General features: G+C 52.7%; 3 protein-coding genes across 4 annotated transcripts in view; all 3 read left to right on the top strand.

The window, feature by feature from the left end:
* The first annotated feature begins 32 nt into the window (after nucleotides 1-32).
* HOXC8 (homeobox C8) lies at nucleotides 33-3,699 on the top strand. The gene is made up of 2 exons (XM_004373948.1): nucleotides 33-644; nucleotides 2,003-3,699. Exons 1-2 carry the CDS (start codon nucleotides 209-211, stop codon nucleotides 2,293-2,295), a joined length of 729 nt encoding a protein of 242 aa, XP_004374005.1. The 5' UTR covers nucleotides 33-208; the 3' UTR covers nucleotides 2,296-3,699.
* Nucleotides 3,700-7,692: 3,993 nt separating this feature from the next.
* Nucleotides 7,693-21,507, top strand: HOXC6 (homeobox C6). 2 transcript variants are annotated; one of them, XM_004373953.2, is made up of 3 exons: nucleotides 7,693-8,268; nucleotides 19,275-19,620; nucleotides 20,334-21,507. In XM_004373953.2, the coding sequence occupies exons 2-3, from the start codon at nucleotides 19,467-19,469 to the stop codon at nucleotides 20,639-20,641; spliced, it is 462 nt and encodes a 153-aa protein (XP_004374010.1). In that variant the 5' UTR covers nucleotides 7,693-8,268; nucleotides 19,275-19,466; the 3' UTR covers nucleotides 20,642-21,507. The 2 variants fall into 2 exon arrangements, with proteins under 2 accessions (XP_004374010.1, XP_004374008.1); XM_004373951.1 differs by lacking the exon at nucleotides 7,693-8,268 and having other exon boundaries at nucleotides 19,109-19,620.
* HOXC4 (homeobox C4) overlaps nucleotides 7,693-22,807 on the top strand; it is a 38,602-nt gene continuing 23,487 nt past the window's right edge. Inside the window, exon 1 of the mRNA XM_004373950.2 lies at nucleotides 7,693-8,268. The gene's annotated coding sequence lies outside the window, so the exon portion shown is untranslated. The remainder of the gene's footprint in view (nucleotides 8,269-22,807) is intronic.

The raw sequence follows: 22,807 nt of genomic DNA, 5'->3' as shown, positions 1-22,807 counted from the left end.
GCCCCAGACCAGGGAGCTGGGTTGAGCCCACGGAGCTCAGCACCGAGGCGCCCCCCCACCAGCCCAGCCCCCAGCCCACCAGCCCAGCTCAGTCCCGGGGAGCCAGCCGACCTGGGGTTCGGTCCCGGGGGGAGGGGAGTTTCGGGGGTATAGGGCGGGGGAGTCTTGAGCCAGAGGGGAGGGGGCCGCGGGTTTTCATGTGCCCAGCATGAGCTCCTACTTCGTCAACCCCCTGTTCTCCAAATACAAAGGCGGCGAGTCCCTGGAACCGGCCTATTACGACTGCCGGTTCCCTCAGAGCGTGGGCAGGAGCCATGCGCTGGTGTACGGGCCCGGCGGCTCGGCGCCCGGCTTCCAGCACGCTTCGCACCACGTCCAAGACTTCTTCCACCACGGCACCTCGGGCATCTCCAACTCGGGCTACCAGCAGAACCCGTGCTCGCTGAGCTGCCACGGAGACGCCTCCAAATTCTATGGCTACGAGGCGCTCCCCAGACAGTCCCTTTATGGGGCTCAGCAAGAGGCGAGCGTGGTGCAATATCCCGACTGTAAATCCTCTGCCAACACTAACAGTAGCGAAGGACAAGGCCACTTAAATCAAAACTCGTCTCCCAGCCTCATGTTTCCATGGATGAGACCCCACGGTGAGAAGCCTTTTCTCTTTCTCCCTCGGTCTCCCGCGCTCCGGGGTCTTCCCCCCACCCCCCACCCCCGCCTCCTTTTTGTCTGCCTTCGCTTTCCCTCCTGGCTTTGGGGTCTCTCCCGCCTCCTCCCCACCCCCACCCCCGTGCCTGGGTGGGTTTCTCCAGGTTGGGAAGGCTCAGCTGGGGATGGAGTGCGGGGCTCCTGGGATATTTGGGGGACTGGTCAAGGTGGGGAAAAGGTGATGTCTGGTGGCAAAGGGTTAAAAACTGTTTTCTCCATCTGTCTGTCTCTTTCTGTCTCTGTCTCTCCCTTTCCCCATCTCTAAAGTCAAAGTCGGGGAGGTGGCTGGGAAGGGGCCCCAGTACCCTGAGGTTATCAGCCTTTGGAGAAAATTAGTTCCCTTCAAGGCAGAGAGCCTCAGTCCAGGGCAGTGGCCAGACTGTCTTGGGGTGAAGGGAGACCCCGGTATCCCTCCCCTAGCTGAGTCAGAGAGTGGCAAGACAAGGACAGGAGCTCTGGCTCTCTGAGGTACCCATGCCCCCTCTCAGAGACTAGCCTGAGGGCCACTACCCCAACTTTGCTCTGTTTCCCCCCGTTGGAGAGAAGACAGGGAGTAGGAAAGGAAGAAAAAAGAGTGCTTGGAAGGAGAGGCCATACAGATTAGGGAGCTCTGAAGTTCGGCAAGGCTTCCTCCAATCAAGGGCTTGTAGGGTCTCCCTAAGACCCTCAAAGGGGGCTCAGGTCATGATGGCCCTTCATGGCCCAATTTCGAAGTAAAAGGGGAAGCAAGAAAACGACAAGTTCCAGCGAGAATAGCCCGTGATTTATTTGCTGGTCTCCAGTTAGCAATCAGGCCAAGTAGTGATACATTCCAGGAGATCAATTATTTTTCTTATTGGAAAAGCATTAGGCAGAGAGAGGTGAGGAGGGGGCAGTGAGCAGTGCCCCCTCTTCTTTATCCTCAGCTTCAGCCTTTTTTTCTTTCTTGTGGAAACAGACTCTGTCCCCAGCCCTGCTCTCCAAATGCCACCCTGCACTTGTAAACAAAGCTGCAAGGGCCAGTATCCTGGGATTGCAGGCCTGGAGGACTCTGTGGGGTTCCTCTGGCCCCTGCCAGTCCCCAGTTTCCAGACAGACCCCAGCCTCTGCCCCCACCCTCATCCCACCTCCCAAGGTGAAGCCAAACCAAAACAGTCCCCCAAACTTTCCTGCCCTGGCCTGCTTTCCACCTTCATCTTTTCCGCAGGAGGGAGGGAAACTGAGGGGCTCAGAGGGAGAACTTTAGAGGAGGAAGGGTGGTAGGGGCAAACCAAGTCACCACCCAAGCGTAACTAGACTGGGGTTCTGTTCTGTCCAGCTCCTGGGCGGCGCAGTGGACGGCAAACTTACAGCCGATATCAGACCTTGGAACTAGAAAAGGAGTTTCTCTTTAATCCTTATTTGACACGGAAGCGCCGGATTGAGGTCTCTCATGCCCTGGGACTGACGGAGAGACAAGTGAAGATCTGGTTCCAGAATCGAAGGATGAAGTGGAAAAAGGAGAACAACAAGGATAAACTTCCCGGAGCCCGAGATGAGGAGAAAACAGAGGAAGAAGGGAATGAGGAAGAGGAGAAAGAAGAGGAGGAAAAGGAAGAAAACAAGGACTAAGCAAAAAAAGAGAGATGTTTCCCCCTTTTAGCAACTCCCTTGAAGTTTCATTTTATGGTAGCGGATAAATTGAGAAGTTTACGACTGTCATTTGCTTTTATAGAGAATAGAATGACACCCACAACTCTAACTACCTGTCAGATACTTGCAGCTCTGGTTTTATTACCTTTGGACTTCCCCCCTACTCTTTATTTGTCTGGGGGCTGGAGGGGGGAGACCGAGACACAGCGAAAAGGAAAAGTTCGGACTCTGTCTCAGTCCTTGCCCCCAACACACACTTGCCCCTACCCCCACCCTTGCTAGTCCTTTCTGGATTTTAAGGTCTGAGACCTGGCCTCCTTTTCCCCTCTCTTCTCCCCTTCTTGCCACACTCCCACCTCCCTCTTTCTCTGGTATTTATTTTAGAGGGCGAGCCCCCTCAAAATGCGGAAGAGCACTCGTGGCTTTGTATTTATGCTAGGATTAGCTTATTAAATTTACTTTTTTGAAAAGGAAAGAAAAAAAGAAAGGAAATATTAACAAGTAATTAAATGATAGTGAGGAATATCTCCCCTCCCATGGGGCTCCCCACTTAGAACGATCTCCTTGACTTTCTCTAGGAACCTGGTGGAAACCTAAGGATGTGGATCTCCCCTCCCTCCCTTTCTAAGGGGGTAGATAGGAGCGTGCCTGAAGTCGCCTCTCAAATCTACCTAGCCATCCCATGTTCACTCGGGCCCAAGCCTTCCTCCCTTTAGCTGTCTGATTTCTGTTCTGTTGGGCCCGGCTTCCTCTGAGCTGCATTAGTGTTAGTGCTCAGAAATCACCATAATCATGAAAATAGTAGTAATAATAATAATACTGACAATAAATCTTTAACATACTACCTAAAGGGAACCTGCAATAATCTTGGGGAAAAAAAAAGAGAGAGAGAGAGAAACAAACAAACAAACAAAAAATCCTAATACAGGAGGAAAAAAAAAAAAGAGAAAAAATAAAAATTAAAAAAAAAGAAAGAAACCTCAAACGTCTTTTATCAGTACCTATAGAAAGAAATCCTGCTTTGAGAGTATACGTAATGCAGTTTTGTTGTCGTTTGTTGCTGCTTATTTCACTAAGAAAAACCCAACAACTGAGACTGCCTAGCCCGCTGGTCCTGTGCGCTTTTATTGTGCTTCTAACCCGAGTAGAGTAGAACTAAATTGCACTGAATGTATAGTTAACTCTCTGTCTTGAATTCTCTGTTTATGCAATGTGCTCGAAAGAAAAAAAAAAACGTTAAAAATATATCTATAACAATAATTTTTGGTCATTTGTCTTTATGTCCAGCTATGAATGTAGATTTTGTGTCCCAACAGCCCTGTTCCTGGTCCAAGTACTTTGTATTGTATATGTGAGTCATAATAATAAAAAAAAAGGATAAAAAATATTTGAAGCTGAAATGACTTGCCTTCTCTCCACTGCCTACGCCATCTCTACCCCTCACCTTCGCTCCATACCCCTCTTTTCCAGCACTCTGGAAAAGGCCTTTTCTACTGGTCTGACTTTAGGGTGGGGGGAACGCCCATGGAGAGGGGCTTGGGAGTTGAGATGGCAGGTTGGGCTGGGATGGCAGGTGAAAGGGAGGGGAAGGGGGAGGAAGAGGAGGAAGAAGAGATTCCCTCCAGTGCTGGGGAGAGGAGGGGCATATCAGTATGTTCTTGGGGGAACCTTGTCTCCAAACAAAGTGGGTTTCACAATGGCCAGACCCCAATGAGAAGAAAGCTTCTCCCCACAAATCTACTCCCCTCCTCCTCAACCTTGGGCTAGGTCGAGACAAAGAATCTGCCCCATGCCCCTCAGAAAAGCTAGGCCTTTTTCCTCCAGGGACTGAGGATGAGGCTTTTCTGATCTCCAAGGCCCACTGTGGTCAGCCCCTTGGTAGCCAGCACCTAGCCCTAGAAGAGTGAACAGGGTGGAGGAAGTGTGAGGCTTAAGACAGCTGACCTGTCTGGAGGGTTTGGCAGGAAGATGCCTAAAGGTGGGGTGGGAGATCCTAAGGATGGGGACGAGGAGAGCTTATGACTGGGGGAGAAGAGAGAAGGAAAAGATGAATGAGTTGGTGAACAGCCAGCCTGGGTCCACATCCTGAAACTTGGCTGCACAGAGTCATCATGGTCACCCAGCCAGAATGTCCACTCCAGCCCCATTCCTGCTGTTTCAACCCAGCTCCCAGCTTCACCTTGGCAATTGGGTAGCCCTGCCCTGCCCCCATAGTTCTGGCCATTGGCCTGGGGCTGGAGGGGTGGGGGTGGGGGACAGGCCCACTAAGTGGATGATCTCCAACCACAACAGAGTGGTGGGGGAGTCTCCATTGGACTCCTCATTCCCCACATTAAAGGGTTGAGGGCTCAGGAACCCAGAGGGCAAAGAGGTCTCACTTCTCTCTGGAGAATCCTAGACAGAGATATCTGTTTATGCCAGTAAGATTCTGGTCAAATAACCCCAAATTCCAGAGATACAAGTCATCTGACTCAGCCAGGGTTAAGGAGAGGGGAGGTGATCTTTTGGTCTTAAAAACCAGACACCAAAAGACTGAAATATTTTTGAGGCCAGATTTTTTTTTCTTTCTCTCTCTCTCTTTCAACCCCCTGGTCAATGATTTTCCCAGACCTAGGCCCAGAAGGACTCTTGTTTTGTGTAATTTCTCCAGGGCCTGGTCTCTGGCTCCCACGCAAAGTGGTCCTGAGTAAGATTGGGTCAGGCGCGGTTGATAGGGGAACTCCTGCCATCCGCGGGAAGCTGCGGATTGGAAGCGCAGGCTGTGGGCAACCGAGGACAGCTTTGAGCTGGAGCTCCGGGGAATCTTTCCGAACCTGGGGTCTCTTTTGCGAGCGCGGCGCCAGCCAGGTAACCCCCGCTTGCCGAACACCAGCTACCCGCCGGGGAGGCCCGAAGAGAAAGCATTTTGCTCCGGTCCCAGGCCTTCCCACGGGCGTCGCCTCCAGACTCCGAGGGCCGGCCGAGGGCCGTTTCATTTTTAAAAGTGGAATTATGATTGCTATTAATAAAAATCTCTGCTCCAGTAGCCTAGCGGACTGAACCCTCCATTAAGTGGCTCCAATGGGCCTCTCCGCCTTTTTTCCACACCGACTGTCCCATTCATCCCTGGCCCTGCTCAGCAATGCCCGTGGCCCCAAGCCCGGCGCGTCGGAGGGCGGGGTGCGTCTGGTGCCCGGCATCGCTGGAGATGTGGGCATCAGAGGGGCCAGGCCAAGCGACCCCCAACCGCCCCGTCTTGAAGCACCCGTTCCCCCGCCCCTCCTGCTCACCGCCTCTGTTTTCTCGTTTAGAAGGAAAAGGAGGTAAAAACCCGTTTTATGAAGGAACGTAATTGCGAGCGGGATGCGCTCTCTTTAGAAATGCGTCGTTCCAAATGCCCCCGCCGTCCCATTACCGGAATGGATACCGTTCGGCTGCAGCAGATAGGACTTTCTCCCATTCTTTACTTTTTTATTAGCCAATCAAAGTGACTTCCGAAAGCTATTTGTGATTTGTGAAAAATAGTATCTTTCAAAATGCTGAGTTGAAGCATCTCGATCATTTTGCTTAGAATTTATTATTCTAATCTCAACAGTAGAGACGGGATAATGCAGCTATTAAGTTGGAGGGCAAATTCGTTTCTCTAGATTTTTTATTTTTTTACCCTTGCCATTTTCTCTCCCTCCTTGCTCCCTCATTGCAGAGGCCAAAGGAGGCGCGGGCCTGCTGGGATCTGCGGGGGCGAGCAAGGTAGTGAGCACCCTGAAGGATTCCTTGGAGGGACTCTTGGGTGGGAGAGTGGGTTGGCCTCCCCAGCCTCGCCTGCTCCGAATGAGGTGCCCCAGAGACTGCCGGTGGGCTGGGGAAAGTTACCGCGGCCGCAATTAGAGCTGTGCCAATTAGGTTGTGCCACAGACTAGAAGTAAAATTTCCGGTGAGCTGCCCGCAGCGCTGTCCCATTCTCCTGGCTGCGCATTGTGAAAAGCTGGGCCAGCGCTTCCTCCTCGTAATTTTTAACTACCTGTTATAAAATTTATGGGTGGGTTTGTAAAAGGAACGGGATCCCTGCATCCGGCTGAGGTAACAGTTTCGGTAACTGTGGAGGAAGTTTGGGGAGGGGGTGAGGGACTCCCTGTTGGTTGGGGTAGGGGCACCTAGCCATGGAAGTCCGGTGCCCAGACGATGGGGAACCAAGGGGAGAGCCGCTGGCCTTCACATCTCCAGCTGGTAGGCAGAGTGGCCAGGTTGCCACCCATTAGCAAATAGTCTGTATGAGGCATTTATTCTGGGCTCCCTCATTTTGGACTCACAGCTAAAATTAGGGGCCTGGAGGAGCAGGGTACTGGGAAATTTAGCAGAACGTGCAGTTCAAGGCACGAAAAGGTTCTTTTCTCAGGGCCTGGGAGAGGCAGGTCCCAGCTGCCAAGACACTGAAGCAGGGATTTTTCTTTCTTTCTTTCTTTCTCAAAAAGGCAGGCGGGTGTGGGCAACCTGGTAAAACCTAAAAGATTTCAAACTGCCTGTGAACCCCAAAGGAAATGGGGACCAAGGTCTTGGACCTTAATGTTATTTTTAATTCTAAAATGATTGGGAGTAAGCTGCCATCTGAACTTAGGAAATGAGGAGACCTAACACTGGGGACAGTCTTGGGGGAAAACTTCATGCTCTCTGAGAAAGGGACCTGGGTATGAGGGGTGCTTTGGGGGTACTGGAGGCTGTCCCCAGTTCTCACCCCTCCCGCTGCCTCTAGAGGACTGCCCAGGGCCGCTCCAGCCTTCTCTGCTCTTCAGACCACTCCAGGTCAGGTTTGGTTGGGAGACTGAAAGCGGCCTGAACCTCCCGTTGCCATCTGGGGTGGGGTGGGGAGCTGCAGGGACACCCTGGTCCTGAGGATGTTGTTCTCTTCCTAGTAAAAAGATAGGGTAGAGAGGGCATCCCTTTTCAGTTCCTTCACCCCGGCAGCCATCACACTGCTCCAATGCCACAAACGTTTGCAAAGCTTAGGTTACCTCAGATCCAACCTAACACCCCATTTATTAAGGAAAATATTTAAAATTCAGCACTTCGAGGGGTGGCAGCCTACCCCCAGCGCCAGAATTCTTCCTTTCCTCCTCCTGCACCCCCACCTCCCGCCCTTTCCGCCCTCGCTTGGAGCAGCGCGGCCCGTGGGGAGTGGGCTGGGGGTGGGGGTGGGGGTGGGGATGGGGGCCAGGGGTGCTCCCACTCTGAGAGAATTGGGTAAACATGGCGACCGCGGCGCCCATTTGCACACGCTACACAAATGCATCGCATTCCCGGTTGTTTGCAGAAAATTTACAGCTGAGTAATAAAAGTTTACGATCGACTCACAAGTTGGATTGGCCACAAGAAGTCATGTGGATTCCATCCATGAACGTGAACTTTTTATTGTGGTTTGTCCGTTCGGAGCGCTCCGCAGAACAGTCCTCCCTGTAAGAGCCTAACCATTGCCAGGGAAACCTGGGCTGGGCGCTCCTTTCATTTCCAGTATTTTTTTTTAAATTAATCTGATTAATAATTATTTTCTTCCCCCATTTAATTTTTTTCCTCCCAGGTGGAGTTGCCGGAAGCTGGGGGCACCTGGGGAGGGTGGGGGTGGGGGAAGAGGCAGGAGTTGAGGGCATGTCTCTCTCCCTTCCCGACCCTCTAGCCCCCCAAGGGGCAGGAGGAATGCGGGAGCAGGAGCTGCGCCAGGGAGCTGCAGTGCCTCCGCCCCTCCCCTCTCCTAGGCTCTCTCCCTCCTGCCCCCTTTTTGCAACTCTCCTTAATTTTATTTGGTTTTTTGATGATTGGGACTATTCTTTTTTATTTTTAAATTTATATAAAGTATTTGTGTGTGTGGAGCTGAGACAGGCTCGGCAGCGGCACAGAATGAGGGAAGACGAGAAAGAGAGAGAGTGGGAGAGAGAGAGAGGCAGAGAGAGAGAGGGAGAGGGAGAATGACAGCAGCGCCCGGTAAGTGTTTCCTTATTGGTTCAAATATGTAACTAATGGTCCGTAGCTGGGTGGCGGTTTCAAGATAAGGACAGCAGCGGCTTGTCTTGGTTAGGGAGGAGAGGGGGCTGGCGAGAGGGTGGGCGCGTGGGCAATTGCGGGGGGAAGAAGGGGGAGGGAAAAGAAACGGGGTTAAACTGGAATACTGGGGGGGAGGGGAATGTGTTGTCCTGATGTCACTGTGCGCCGAAGTTGGGGGTCGCGGAGGCAGGTGAGCTGCGCCTCTGGGGAGCAAGGCCTGAGTCTGGGGCTCAAGGCCTGAGTCTAGGGCGCCGGCCCTCTGCCTTATGCCCACGGTGTCCTTCGTACCTGTTTATTATAGATCTGCGGCCTCTTGGCTAATGGGATTGAGTCGGAGAGGGCCCAGAAGCTTAAACTCCAGGGCAGGAGAGAGACTCTGTAGTCTGTGTCCGTTGCCCCTTGAGCAAAGTCAGCCCCCCCAATCCGCAAGCAAACTTTCCAGCGCCCCCTCCCAGCTCTGCGGCCCCCTCCCTCCTCGAGAGCGCGACTAAGAGGGCTCACACATGCGCAGTGCGGGCTCAGGGCCGGGCCGCAGAGCAGGAAGCAAGCGCAGCGAGGCCGGCGGTGGGGCCTGTTAATTGGCAATTAGGGGGGAGGCTGGTGGCTGCTGCGCGTCGTCGGAGAGGAGAGCTTCTGCCCACCCCCTGCGCCCGCCCCTACCCGGGCGAGTGGAAAGGGGGGAGGTGCCCTGCACTGCGGGTTGAGGGGTGGGGGTGGGGGATGCGGTACTCAAAAGCCATCTTGTGCTTGTTGAAAAGGGGTCTATCGGCTTTCCTCCCCCCACCTGGCGCCCCCCACCTCTAACCGCGGCCACGCCACCCGGATGGCCAACGGTCTGCTTCACCCGCCTCGCCTGGCTACTCTGGGCTAGGACCGGCCTTGTCTGGGGCGGAGGTGCGAGTTGGGGAGGCCCCAGGCTGGGCGGGGACAGGCCCAGGCCTTGTTGGTGGGGCTTCCTGGGTGTGTGAAGGCCGTGAGGATTCCAGGGGCGCCTGGCTCATGGGGTAGGGTCTTCAGAATTGGGCGGCTTGGAAGGTCCTGGGCGCTCGGGATCCTAATAATTGGTGCTAATGGCGTGTTGTATAGTCTTAACCCGACACGTATGGTTTCATAACACAGTGTCTTAATTTCTTCCAAATGTACGTGGCCCTGAATGTGTTGCCGTTTGATATATGACCCCGCCCTGCTCCCGGCCTCGGTCCTAGGCGGTCCCTATATGTGTGAGCTTCTGTTTGTAAAGGACGACGCGCACGCAAACGCTAACACACCCAGGCAGGCACACCCCAGAGCTTGGGGGGGGGGGCTCATATCCTGAAGAAGTCCGAGAATCTGGGGGTCGGACTCACCTCAATCCAATCCAGCCCCCCACCCCATCCTCTCCCAGAGGCGCGACTGGGCGTCTGCACCAAGCCCCAATGGGGGAGGGGATTACTCCTCGGTTTCCTGTTTAAACCGTGACCCTCCGCCTGGAAGGGGGGTGGGGGCAGAAAACCCGTTTTTATCAAATTCTTAAAAATACAGTTCGACTTCATTCAAATCAAACCCCTTGGGCCCAAGCTGACGGTGACTCTTCCCTCCCCTCCCCCCACAATCCCCTTCCCTTCCTCTCCTGCCCCCTCAAAATTCCCGGTTCGCAGCCGACATAAAGGCCTCCGAGGTATTCTCCCGGGGGAAAAAAATGGCATTTTCGCTCCCCCTTCCCACCCCCACCCCCTGTAGGACTTGTGTGTCGGCAGAGGCGTCTGCCGAGGGGCTAATTTCGCTTTCCTTGTTTACGATCGAGAAAAGAGCTTGGCTCTCCCCAAATGGGCCCAGCCCGCCGTCTGCTCCGGCTGCCGCAAGTTCTCTCGCCGTTCCAGCGCGGCCCAGGGGCTGATGCTCAGGGGAGCCAGGCTGCGGCCGGCCGGGACCCCGGGTCTGTGGGATCTAAGAAGGGCAAGGGGAGTACGGTGGGACAGTGGAGGGGCCCCGAGAGGCCCGAAAATGGGAACGTTCCTCCTGGCGTAATGTGTGGGAACCGCCAACCGGTGAGACTTCTATTTCTCTTTTGCCTGTATTTTGTCCGCCCCCACCCCCGCGGATGGCCGCACTGAAGCGGGAGGAGGAACAAGTCTCCTTTGTTCGCCCCGGTGGAAAGCAGTTTCCGAAGAGGGCCACTCAGGCCAGTGGGGATTCACCTGGGATATTAGAAAGCCCCCCCCCTTTGGAGGGGCGGACCTGGGCGAGGGCTAGGTTATTTCTTCGTGTACAGGGATCTAACTGAATGTGCTGACAGGGAGATTTCGGGGTGCTAGGGTTCGAGGTTAACGGGTTAACAGCATCGTCCTGAGGCGTCATATAATATTTTTCATCCATCGATTTTCTGTCCTTTCCTGGCTAAGGTCCTGAAGACCCCCACCTTACCCTGAGCCCTCACCCCCAGATCCATCCTCATGAGATGGGGGACATGGAGAAGGCATAGCAGCAGTGATTGGTCCTGGTTTTCCAGGTTTCCAGTCTGGCAAAAGAATATACTGGGCCCAAACACCAGCCCTCTGCTTCCCCTTACTTTCGCTTTTCTTTCCCTTCCTTCTCTCCCTGTCTGGCGCTCAAACAGAAGCCAAGAGGGGCCACCAGTGGCAACCCCCAGCCTCCTTCCAGGCCACATTCCCTGTAGACATAGTCCTTAGTGCAGAAGAGGCTGTGATTATCTAATAATAGCCAGGGTGGCTGAGAATAGAATCTGGCTCAAGGACTCTGCACATGCGGGGCTGGGGCTGGGCAGGAACACCCAGTTTGCAGGTCAGGGCCTGGCAACGCTTCTGGAGCCCAGGGCCCCAGATCCCCCTCCGAGCCCTCTCTGTGGGCACCTCAGGCCTGCCTGGGGCCTGCCCCTTACGGGCTTTGTTAGCCCTGCTATCACCGTATTGCATGTGCCGGTGGTTCCTAACTAAGAAGAAATGTGCAGAACAAAACCTTTCTCTCCCTGGTCTGACAGTTGTGATCCCCACGGAGAATGCGACCTTGTTTGGAAAAGGCGACCTTGTTGGGTTGGCTATTGTGTTCAGAAACTAGGCTCTGTAGCTTTATATACTTATTATATACAGGCTGAAATGTACAGACTCGGACTTATGCATGAATATGTGCAGACTCGTATTTCCTCCGGTGGTTAATTGTATATTACCATGCCTATATTCATTGAAACACTGTTTTATGTTCATGCGAAATTTTGTTTAGCCCTTGATAGATGAGAGTGGGCTCCTGGTGGCCCTGGGTCCACCAAGCAGGCCCTTCTGTGCATGCTTTGCTGAAAATGTGTAGGCACTGGGATCGGACGATGCGGGTTCCATAACCAACGGATGCCACAAAGGCTTTCTCAGACCTTATTGCCTTCACTATCCAAGCAGCTGGGTTGGGTGAATATTAAATCCCTTCTGCTTTCTCTTCACACCACCCCACAAACTCCCCAACTCAGATAATATTTTACCAGGGAAAACCAGTTGTGTTGAAAGTGAATTCTGTGGGAAACTAACTCGTGGGAGCGGTGGACCAGCGAGCAGCTCTGAGCAGTCAGGGCTGGGCCCTGGTGCTGGAAGCCTCGCTGGGGCGGTGAAGGGGACTGGAGTGGTTAATAAGATGGCCTTTGGGCAGCAGTCTGGGGAATATGCTGACCAGGGGGGCTTGGAAAGGCCGTTGGAGAAGGCGAGCGAGAAAGGATAGGAGTGCGTCCCTGTCCCTGCGCGCTCTGGCCGCTCACCAGGCCCCAGATTTGCCAGCGTCGGTGGGGCAGATTAGAGGCTCGCTAAGGTTCCCTAGATGCCCAGATCTGGTTGCTGACGGGACAGCATTTTAATCCTCTCCACCACCTGAACCTGGGCGACCCGGGGCCAGGGAGAAGGCTGGCGGTAACAGCGCCGGAGACGAAGCTAGGCCCGGCCGCTGTGGGCCTGGAGCGCTGTGTATGGACCAAGGCTGGGAATGAACCGGCCACTTTTTCCAACCTTTCTCCCTTCGGGGGCTACGAAAAGACAAAGCAGAAGGGAAATACAAATGTCAGTGGAAAACCCCATAAAAGAAAGTAAGGACTGGAGCGGGACGGGAGGGGTTTTCCGCGGCTCCCTGGGAGATCATGTTCCTCCCGGGACTGCTTGTTCTGGCACGCTGCGGGCGCCGAGGAGCGCAGCTTTCTTCTACCTTTCCTCTGCCGGCAGGCCTGCACCGAGAGCAGCCTGTGCCTTCGGGCCTTCGTCCACCGGGAGTTGGGGCGACGTTACCCCAGAGCTGTGCCCCTCACCCTGGCCCACGTGCTCTGCCACAGCGCCCCAGCCGTCCCTGTTTATTGTGTCTGTGAATTGTTTACTTGTTTTGTCTGCTGCCACCCTGCGTCAGAAACCCGCCAAACCAGCAAACTCACCCAGGAGAACAAAGTACAGCGCGATCCCGAACTCCCTCCCCTTTCTGGGCACCCCCTTCCCGCCTTTGCCCCTCCTTCATTTTCCCTTTCGAAGGGGAGGAAGCAAAAATTGTCCTAAAATAGGGCAGCTGTTTATAGGGTCAGGAGTATCATGGGGACACCATAAACCTCCGGGTGCCCGATGGTGGAAACACTTGGGCAACCTCCCCTTGCTCAGCTTTTCTTCCTCGAGAAAGTTGAGCCCCCCTCATCCCACTCTCCTCCTTTTTGCGGGAGTTTTCCTGATTCACAGGTTGTTGGGTTTTAAATCAGGATAATGATGGCGCATTCATAAAACTAGATAAAGCATGTCGCTCTCCCCCCCACTTCCTTCTCTTCAGCCCCCCACCAAATAGCAGTGAATTTCAGCAAATCCTACAAAATTAAATTGCCCCTTCGCTAAAGATTCTATAAATCTCCAATCCCACCAGGTGTAGAGTCAGCGAGGCCACTGTTCGCCTTTAATTTTGTTTCTGGCTATCAAATCTAAAAGAGTATCATCGAAGTAAGTAATATTCTCATTTCTGAAATGAATTTCCCCTCCCAGTCTCTCTCCCTCTTTTTGCCAGAACAGATTAAATGGTTCTTTCAGATCTGCAAACAATAAAGGATAAAATTATTTATAGGGAAATGAAGATGATGTTTCATTGTTGGCTTATTGTTCCAGAACATAATAACATTTTATTTTCAAGCAGGAGAAGTTAGACCAGGGGAAGAAGGGGGATGGGGAGGGAAAAAAAAGTGTGGAGAGGCAAGGCACTCTCCCACAAAACTCCTGCTGTATATAACTTCTATGACATTTACAATTTCCTCATGACAACTCACTGTGACGTCATAAATGCCTCATTCTCAAATTTTACAATTCTCATAAACTTCCAAAGTGAGCTCAGGCAATGCTCCATGTAGAGGGGTGTAACAGAAGTCAGGAAGGTTGGGGATCATTTGGCCCAATGCAGAGCAGCTCACCCCTATTGCCCCTCCTTTCTTATCTGACACGCTCTTAAGGCCCCATTCTGGAGGCCAAGAAAATATTCTGGATTTTTATTTTTTCCCCCTTGGCCAAGTCGGGCCACTTACTTGCCTTGCCCCCCTGAAATGTCCCTCTGCATTCCCAGTGGGGGTGAAAAGCTGTATCCTCAGGTTCTCCACACACCCCCTCTTCATCTGATATTCAGCTGCTTGGGATAGAGGTGGAAAACTTGGGGGCCGGGCCCCAAAAAACTAGAAATGATTTCTTCCAGATGGAGCCGGAAGGGGGCTCAGTGCTGAGTGCAATGAGACGGAGACGCCTGGGACCTATTTTACTTTTTAACCTTAAGCCAGAGAAGTGAATTGAGAAGCCAAACAAATGCCAGTGTGGCGTTTGTATCTGCTGATGGTAGCAGCAATAAGTGGAGTGGCTGTAAGGGAAGGTCAGGCAGAAATCTGGAAAAAGAGAGGGAGGAGAGAAAATATGACATAAATTAGCAGAGCCTCTCCATATACGTTTCTTCTCTGCTTAACTGCAAATAAAGCAAAAGCAGCTAGGGAAGTTTCTGGACCTCTTCTTAGCTCAAAAAAGAAGTCGCCGGTGCAGGCCTCTGAGGTGTTTGGTGCAGTTCTCAGTGGCATGACATGCCCCATCCGGCTTCTTCTCCTTCCCCCTCCCTGCTAGCCCCCAAGTCCATTCAGCTGGCCAGCCTGGGCCCTGTCCCCAGAATATTAGCACCCACAATGGGATCCATTTCCAGGTTGGGTGTGTCAAATTTCACTTTTCTCCAAGTGTCTCCCTGTCTGAACTTTGAAAGGAGAAGGAGCAGTCTTTTTTTGGAATGCAGTGCATATATGGGGGGTGGAAGTGTGCTCAGATAACTTCCCCCACCATATTTATGAGAAACCGGGGTCCCCTTGGGTGAGCCATGCTTTGGTGTCCCCAAGCCAACCCAGTTCCCTGCATTCAGATTCTCTGGTGGACTGCGAGACTCTCTTTGCAATCTTTTTACTCCGTGTTCCACAGAGATCAAAGGATCTGGTATACAAAACACCAAGCATTTGGAGTTATATTTTTTTTTAATTTTTAAATTAAAAAAAATATGATCATAATCCAGTCTGGCCAACTGGGCAGTCACCCTAGAACAGCAAAGCCTTAATTAAGTAGTGCAATTGTGAGGTGAGCTGAGCAATTATTGAAACTTAGCTTTCTCTGCAAGAGGGATTCCAGCCCAATGGCACAAAAGGGGCTGGCGTGGCAACCGCTCCTCTCCAGCTCTCCAAAGCGAGAATTAGGGAGCAGGGGCTAGAGGCAGCTGCAGTGGCTTCCAGGCAGCCAGGTGCCCAGGCTGAGTGCTGGGTCCTGCTGCTCCAGTGTCTGAGTCCCTGGGGAGCTTCGGGAGGTGCAAGCTATAGTCAGCAGCGCCCAGCGACAGCTAGGAATGGAGTGAGTATTTGTGTGCAAGGGTGGGTGAGTTGCAAACAACTACGCAGATTTGGGGAGACAGAGGAGACCACCAGGACATAAACTAGGGACAACTTCTGGAAAAGATTGTCCCCAAATAAAAATGCCAGATCTCATCCTCCTCACTTCAGATACCTCTCCCTAAGAAATGAATACATTTCTCAGAAGAGTGTGGGAAGCAAAGGCAGGCAAGGTGAGGCCTGCTCATGAGCCTCTTTAGGATTGGAGTCTAGTCCCACCCACCCTCTCCCAGTTCAGTGCCACTCGTCCCCAGACTTTCCCTGGTCTGGCACAGAGCAAAGCCGGAACAGGGGTACTTGACTAGCCTGGAGGGACCCCCAAGGGCACAGCCTCCAATGTAACCCTTAGCCTTTGGGACTCTAGGCCAGCGACTGCCCCCCACTTGGTGCCAAGGTGCCTGTAATAAGTTCCCTTCGTATAATTAGCGCTCATGGAAAGCCTGTGTTTTGGATTGGGTAGGTGGGAGCGGAAGCAGCAAGCGGCAAACATGGCAATTCTGCTCCTTTATTCCTTTTTTCGGGGGGGAGGGGCTTTGAACTCTGTTTTCAAATCCACTAATTACAGCTCTGATCCCAAAAATCCGCTCTTGCCTCCAAAGTCCCTTGGAATGCCTGATTCCCGAGGCCGGCGGAGGGGGCAGAGCAGCGCGGAGACCAGCGGACCTGACTGGGGGGGTGTTTGATGATTTCTCTAGGCTTGTTTTATAGAAACAAAGAACAAGTTCTCGCCCCCTCCCAGGACTTGTGCATATTTACCGAGCTCAACTGCAGTTTTAATAAAACATCTGTTCTTGCTTCTGCTGATGAGTTTCCATAATCGTTTTCAGACAAATTTAACAGGAAAATATAAATATGTTTAGAAAAAATCCAAGTCCCAGCTTTCCCCTTACAGACAGGCATTCTTTTGCAATAATAATAATAATAATAATAATAATAATTAATATGAAATGGGGAAAGGAAAATATAATCCAAAGGAGAGGAGCTCGGACTTATCTGGCCAGTTCTCCCTCCTTGGAGCAAATCCTTCCAGCAAATTTCAGCTGCATAATTACAGATCTAACTGAAAGGGGGAGACTTCTTTCCCCGGGAATGGAAGATGATGGGGAGGGTGGGTTGAAAATTAATTTTGTCAAACATCTTTAAGCAGTGGGGGACTTTAGTTGTATTTCTGCCTCCCCTTTTCTCTCCTTCCAGCATTTCTGCCTGATTTCCCCAGCAGCTGGTTTCTGTTCATTATAAACCGGTGAGACCTTTCAGTCTCTGCCCTCTGTTTAGGGACGTAATAAAACACTTAACTTTCCGGAGCTGAGACTTACATTCTGCTCCTCAGGTCGCCCACCCTCGTGCCCACTGCCTTTAGGCCCCAAAAGAGACTCTTGCCAACTTTGGGGCCCCTGCCCCCTTCAGGCTTGGTTGAGGAGGGGCTCAAGGAAACCCAGGCATCCTTGCTGGGTACTGCAGCACACCCTCCCTAGAAAGGCACCTTTCTTCCAAGGTCTGAGAATTCCCTCTTTCCTCTCCCCCACCCATAAAAGAGATTTTAAAAATAAAGAGCAGATCAACACTCAGTGAAAGTGAAACCTCATTAAGACATCCTATCTTCCATCATTCAATTTGTTGTACCTTGCAACAATTTAATATCTTGAAGGAAATATCACTGACATAATTTACCCCTCTAGCAATCTCTCTCTGAAATGGGGTGGGGGGGGGTTACTCTTTCTTCCAGCCACTTCTACTTGTTACACTGCTACCTTCCAGCAGAAAGGCTGGGAATGCTACTTTTGTCCAGGGGTGCACTGACTTGTCCCCTAGTTCAGCCCCCAGGGTCGTCCCCTCCTTGTCTCTTCCCCTACCTCTTGCCCTGGGGGGGGGGGCCTGGAGCCCCAGCCAGCTGTTGGAAACCTCTGCCCAGGCATGCCATTAAATCGAGGACAGCTGGACTCTAGAGTGAAAAGCAACTCATGCTGGTGTGTGTGTGTGTGTGTAGTGTGTGTACCTGCCGTATCACCCCAAAACGAGATAACTGATCTCAAAATTTCTTAATTTCAGAACTCTCCTCCACCCTTTCCCCTTCATCTCCTTGGGGAGAAGAAAGTGTGGTTGAAGAGGGGAACCTTTATCATTACAGGGGTCTTTCCCCTACCCTTCTAAATATCAACAAATTTCCCTCTGTCCTGAAGGACTGAGGCTGTATTTTAAAAAGCCAACACAAATTGTCTGGCAGAAAGACTCTTCAACCCCATAACGAGGTTCATGTATTAACTAACATGTTGTCTCCCTCAGCTCGTACAGTGTCTGCTTTTGGGTTCAAAACTTTATTTTCCCCCCTAGCGACACTCCAGGGAAACCTTAACATTACAGAAGATGAATAAACGAGTTTTTTCCCAGCATAGTCCCGTTTATGGCTTTATTGCTACCCATTGATTACTCCGCTTTGTTACACAGAAGGAAAAGATCATAAAATCCGGCGACATCCGGGTTCTTGTTATAGCCAGTCCCCCAAAAAAATGGTGAGGGGAAAATATGAGCTCTCATTGCTCCCTGCGCACGCCCCACCACCCCTTCTTTGTCAACTCAAAACATTTCCAGCCTATGTCCCGATATCAAATTAAGTTTGGATTGATCAGGAGAAAAACCCCATCTGGACACCTTCGGCTGTTTCACTTCGTCCTCTGCAGCTCCCTCAGAAGCCTTGGACTCAGCTGCCTTTTGCTAACCTTGTCTTCCTTTTCCTCAGGTGGAAAGAAGGTGGGGGTAGGGACTGCTAAGAGGCCCGGTCCCACCGAGGGCGGTTGGGCACTTGGGCGAGAGCTCCCCAGGAGCCCTTTGCTGTCGTTTCCAAGCTCCAGAGCTCAGGTCCAGGGTGCCTCCCCTGGAAGGGCAGTGAGACCGGAGGGGCCAGGAGGCTTTCAATGTGAGCAGGGGCTTGAGCCTTGCAAGACCCTAACTGTCAATCAGAGCCCCACCAGCATTCTCTTTCTCGCTGGATCGTCTGTGAAGTACCCCACCAGCCCTCGCCGGCTCCAAATCATAAATTCTCACCAACATAAACAGGAGTTGCTGTCTCTAGAAAGCCTCTCAGAGTTTTTTTTCTTCCTGCCTTCCTTTCTCTCTCTCCTACATTTTACTTCTTTCTCTCGCTTTTCTATCATATTTTATACATTTTACCTTTTAGGCAAAATTGCTGCAAGAGTTTCTCCCAAAAGGGGTCGGGAGGAGGCATAGGAGGACTAGGAGGCAGAGGCAAGCAGACGCCTGGCCCCTTAGCCCACAGCTCTACCACTAGACCTCTGAAGTCTCACTTTCACCTCTTTGAACCCAGCTGTGCCTCACGTCCCCCCTACACCCCCAAGGCTCTCAGCCACGCTCTCTTACCTCTGAGCATCATGTTTTATTAAATTTCTTTCCACTTTGGATTTTTTTTACTTATTAGAAAAAAATACTAATTTAGTGGTGGGGACTCATTCCATGAGTGTCAAACCAGGATTTCCTGTAGAATTTCTGGAGACCCCCTAAGCTGGGAGGGAGGTCCTCCCATGGAGAAATCAGTATGTAATTTTAGAAGGGGGCAGACATAAAGGATGAAATCAGATCAAAATTACAGGGATTTCTCTGGCCCTGTCCACAACACAGCAAAGTTAGCTGTGGCTGAGAGATTTCCGGGGAGTGCAGCTCTCCCTACCTGGGCCCCAAGGCCCTGCGCTCGGACATTTACCCCTCCTTCACCCCCAAATCTGTTCCCTTACATATATATATTTTAAAGAAATCCAAGTCTTACTTTCAAAGCACACACTTAGTCTCAACTAGGGAATCAACAGAAGCAGAAGCGATTTTTTTCCCCCTTCTTGACATCTGGCTCGCGATTGGCTGGAAGGCGGTCAGCTGACTTTGTCATTTTGTCTGTCCTGGATTGGAGCCGTCCCTATAACCATCTAGTTCCGAGTACAAACTGGAGACAGAAATAAATATTAAAGAAATCATAGCCCGACCAGGTAAAGGCAAAGGGATGAATTCCTACTTCACTAACCCTTCCTTATCCTGCCACCTCGCCGGGGGCCAGGACGTCCTCCCCAACGTCGCCCTCAATTCCACCGCCTATGATCCAGTGAGGCATTTCTCGACCTATGGAGCGGCCGTTGCCCAGAACCGGATCTACTCGACTCCCTTTTATTCGCCACAGGAGAATGTCGTGTTCAGTTCCAGCCGGGGGCCGTATGACTATGGATCTAATTCCTTTTACCAGGAGAAAGACATGCTCTCAAACTGCAGACAAAACACCTTAGGACATAACACACAGACCTCAATCGCTCAGGATTTTAGTTCTGAGCAGGGCAGGACTGCGCCCCAGGACCAGAAAGCCAGTATCCAGATTTACCCCTGGATGCAGCGAATGAATTCGCACAGTGGTGAGTTTTACAGCTCTGCGATATAAATTAAATAAACTGAACTGGCTTTATGACCGGCTTCCCTAGAAGAACGGGCGGAGAGAGTTTTTTATGGCCCCATAAAAACAATCACGCTCGTCTCCTCGCTGACGCCGAGACAGGGCCCCCTCTTCTGCCCCCTCAACTCGCCTCCCCGCTCGCTCGCAGGGGCCTGGCCCCCTCGGCCCCTGACAGATTGGAGGGCAAGAAGGCGAGCTGAGGGGGCAGGAACAGGGCAGGGGAGGGGGCAGGGAACGGGGGAGCCCCCCAAAGTTGAGTCAGGCTGAGGAGAAGGGAGGGGGAGAGTAGAGAGAAGAGAAGTGGAGAGAAGTTTACAAGGAGCTAGGGTGCTTAGAGAGGTGGTGAAGCCCAGTCCTTGAGCAATAGAGCCCTCCTCCCCGGTACTGGGGATTTTTCAAAATTCAGCTTTTAGATTTGCAGCTTTCTGCCTGGTTCTTGCCCACCCCCTTTCTTTGGGAAACACGCCTCCCCACCTATGGGGGAAAATGAATGAAGTTGGGGTCCTGGCTGTACCCCCAGTGGGGGTGGGGCAGGGCAAAAGGGACAAGGCTTGAGCCCGAGGGGGCCCGTGAGCTGCTGGCCAAGTTGGGAGGGTCAGGACTTTGCTAAGCAGAAGCGTCTGCAGAAGATGCCTTGCTGATTGTTTTTAGTATGTTTTGTGCCCGGATCTCTAGGGGTTGGCTACGGAGCGGACCGGAGGCGCGGCCGCCAGATCTACTCGCGGTACCAGACCCTGGAACTGGAGAAGGAATTTCACTTCAACCGCTACCTAACGCGGCGCCGGCGCATCGAGATCGCTAATGCGCTCTGCCTGACCGAGCGACAGATCAAAATCTGGTTCCAAAACCGCCGAATGAAATGGAAAAAGGAATCTAATCTCACTTCCACGCTCTCGGGGGGCGGCGGAGGGGCCGCGGCCGACAGCCTGGGTGGAAAAGAGGAAAAGCGGGAAGAGACAGAAGAGGAGAAGCAGAAAGAGTGACTGGGACTGTCCCTGCCACCCCTCTCTGTCCTCCTTCCTCGCTCCCCCCAACTCCCGCCTTATCACACACTCTGTACTTATCACTGGCACAATTGTGTTTTGACTCCGTAAAAAAAATTAGGGAGTTAAACGTGGACCTGAAAGTCAGCTCTGGACCCCCTCCCTCACCGTACAAACTCCCTTTCGCCACCCGCCTCCTTCTCGATCCCTCGCTCGCTCGTTCTCCGCTTGTCTGCAGGCCCCGTCCCCTGCCCAGGTCTTGGGGGCTTGGTCCCTGAACCTTGCTTCAGATTCCACAAATCTCCCTCCAAATGAGGACTTGGCCCCCCACCCTCTTGGCGCCCCCCAGCCCTTGCCCCCGCCCCCGCGCAGACAGCCGGCTCCCGGATCCCGGGGCCTCTGCTCCGTGGCCTCAGGGCCTGGTCTGGCAGCTCGGGAGGGCGGGAGGCCCAAGGAGGGCGCGCCTGGGCCCCACAGCAACCCCCAGGTCCTCCCCGCAGCCCTCTCCCGGCCCCTCTGCCCCAGCAAATGCCCAGCCCAGGCGAATTGTATTTAAAGAATCCTGGGGGTCATTATGGCATATTACAAACTGTGACCGTTTCTGTGTGAATATTTTTAGCTGTATTTGTGGTCTCTGTATTTATATTTATGTTTAGCACCGTCAGTGTTCCAATCCCATCTTAAAAAGAAAAAAAAAAGAGGGAAAATTACAAAAAGAGAAAAACAGTGAATGACGTTTGTTTAGCCAGTAGGAGAAAAAAAATAAATTGACAAAAAAATCCCCTCGTGTTACCCTCCTGTATAAATCCAATCTCTGGATCCGTTCTCGAATATTTAATAAAACTGATATTATTTTTAAAAGTTTATATCGATATTTCTGTTAATTCGCTCGCCCGCCGGCCTCAGGGTGAAAGTTAGAGCAGGCTCCGAGCGCTCCTTTATCTGCCCGCCGCCTGCAAGCTCCCAGCCCCCTACACTCGCCTTCCCTGGGAGCTGGGCGCCGAGCCCAGCTTCCCCATTCTCCGTGTGATCGCCTTGCGGGGCGGGGGTGGGGGGTGGTGGTGGGGTGGGTGCTGGGAGGCCTCCCTGGGCTTCCTAAGCCGAGCAACACACACACCGCGCAAAAAAAGGCGGCACAGGCTTTAGCTGGGGGACGGGGAGGGAAAGCCCGGGTTAGTAGGGTTGGGCTCCAGCCCTACACAGGCCTTTCTTCCTGCCTGTGGTAGCCCGGGGGCTTAGGCTTCTGAACCCCGAACCCCAAAAGGCCAGAGAAGAAGATGATCCAGGCACCAGGGTCGCCTCCGCTCACGCCCCGGAGGGGGGCGCCGCGTGAGCAGCCCCCGGCCTGCGCCAGGCTGGCTGTTGCGAAACGTGGCTGAGGCAGAGAGCCGAGACGGAAAGAAGACCGTGCGATTCGAGCCCTTCGGGAGAGACTGAGCAATTCAAGGACATCTCGAGAAAGAAAGCCTGGAAACTGAGCTCTCGCCTGCTCTGGGACTCCAGACGTGGCCGGGACAAAATTCCTCCTTCCTTACCGCCCAGCCCCAGCCTGGTTCCTCACTCTTTCTTCTCCCCTCAAACCGGGAGGGAGAGGAACGCAGCCGGCCCCTAACCCTTTCCCAGCTCCGGCCGTCTCTCCCCAAGCCCAGCCCGAGAAACGTGAGTGGGCCTAGGGAGAGAGGTAGTGATGAGGATCTCCTGGAGGGAAAAATCCGCCAGAGTTTTCTGGACCCTTCAGTTCCCTGCCAGCGCCCCCTCCAGCGCCACCGCCAGCGGGGCGGGATGGTGGGGGGGGGGGCTTCTCCTAGCAGAGGCGGAGATTTCCTGGGGAGAAGCAGGCAGGAAAGAATAAGACTTGGGGCTAGGGAAGAGGCGGAAGGGGCAGAATGGTTTTGGAGACCCTGGCCACTAACTGAGAAGGATACCCAGGCACCTGCCCTGCCCACCCCCAGCTTAGTCCTCTTCAGGCCTCCAACTAGCTCAGAAATTACTCTCCTGTGGGCTTTCTGAGTCTAGGTGCCTGGAAAGCCTGGTCCAGAGGCCTTTTTCCCAAAGGGCACACAACAGGACTTTTCCTCTGCCTTGCTCATATACTATTTGTAGAGGCTTGAATCTTTGTTCTCCATGCCCTAATATATCTATTTTCTATCCAAAATATCTGGTATA

This window comes from Trichechus manatus, unplaced genomic scaffold, assembly GCF_000243295.1.
Source record: "Trichechus manatus latirostris isolate Lorelei unplaced genomic scaffold, TriManLat1.0 scaffold00027, whole genome shotgun sequence".
NCBI lineage: Eukaryota > Metazoa > Chordata > Mammalia > Sirenia > Trichechidae > Trichechus > Trichechus manatus.
The sequence above is the reverse complement of the archived record's forward strand: the minus strand, read 5'-3'. Positions and strand labels throughout refer to the sequence as shown.

Coding starts and splice junctions, on each gene's coding strand:
- HOXC8 (XM_004373948.1), top strand. CDS start 209: ATGAGCTCCTACTTCGTCAACCCCCTGTTCTCCAAATACAAAGGCGGC. Junction 645..2,002: donor TCCATGGATGAGACCCCACG/GTGAGAAGCCTT, acceptor TGTTCTGTCCAG/CTCCTGGGCGGCGCAGTGGA.
- HOXC6 (XM_004373951.1), top strand. CDS start 19,221: ATGAATTCCTACTTCACTAACCCTTCCTTATCCTGCCACCTCGCCGGG. Junction 19,621..20,333: donor GCGAATGAATTCGCACAGTG/GTGAGTTTTACA, acceptor CCGGATCTCTAG/GGGTTGGCTACGGAGCGGAC.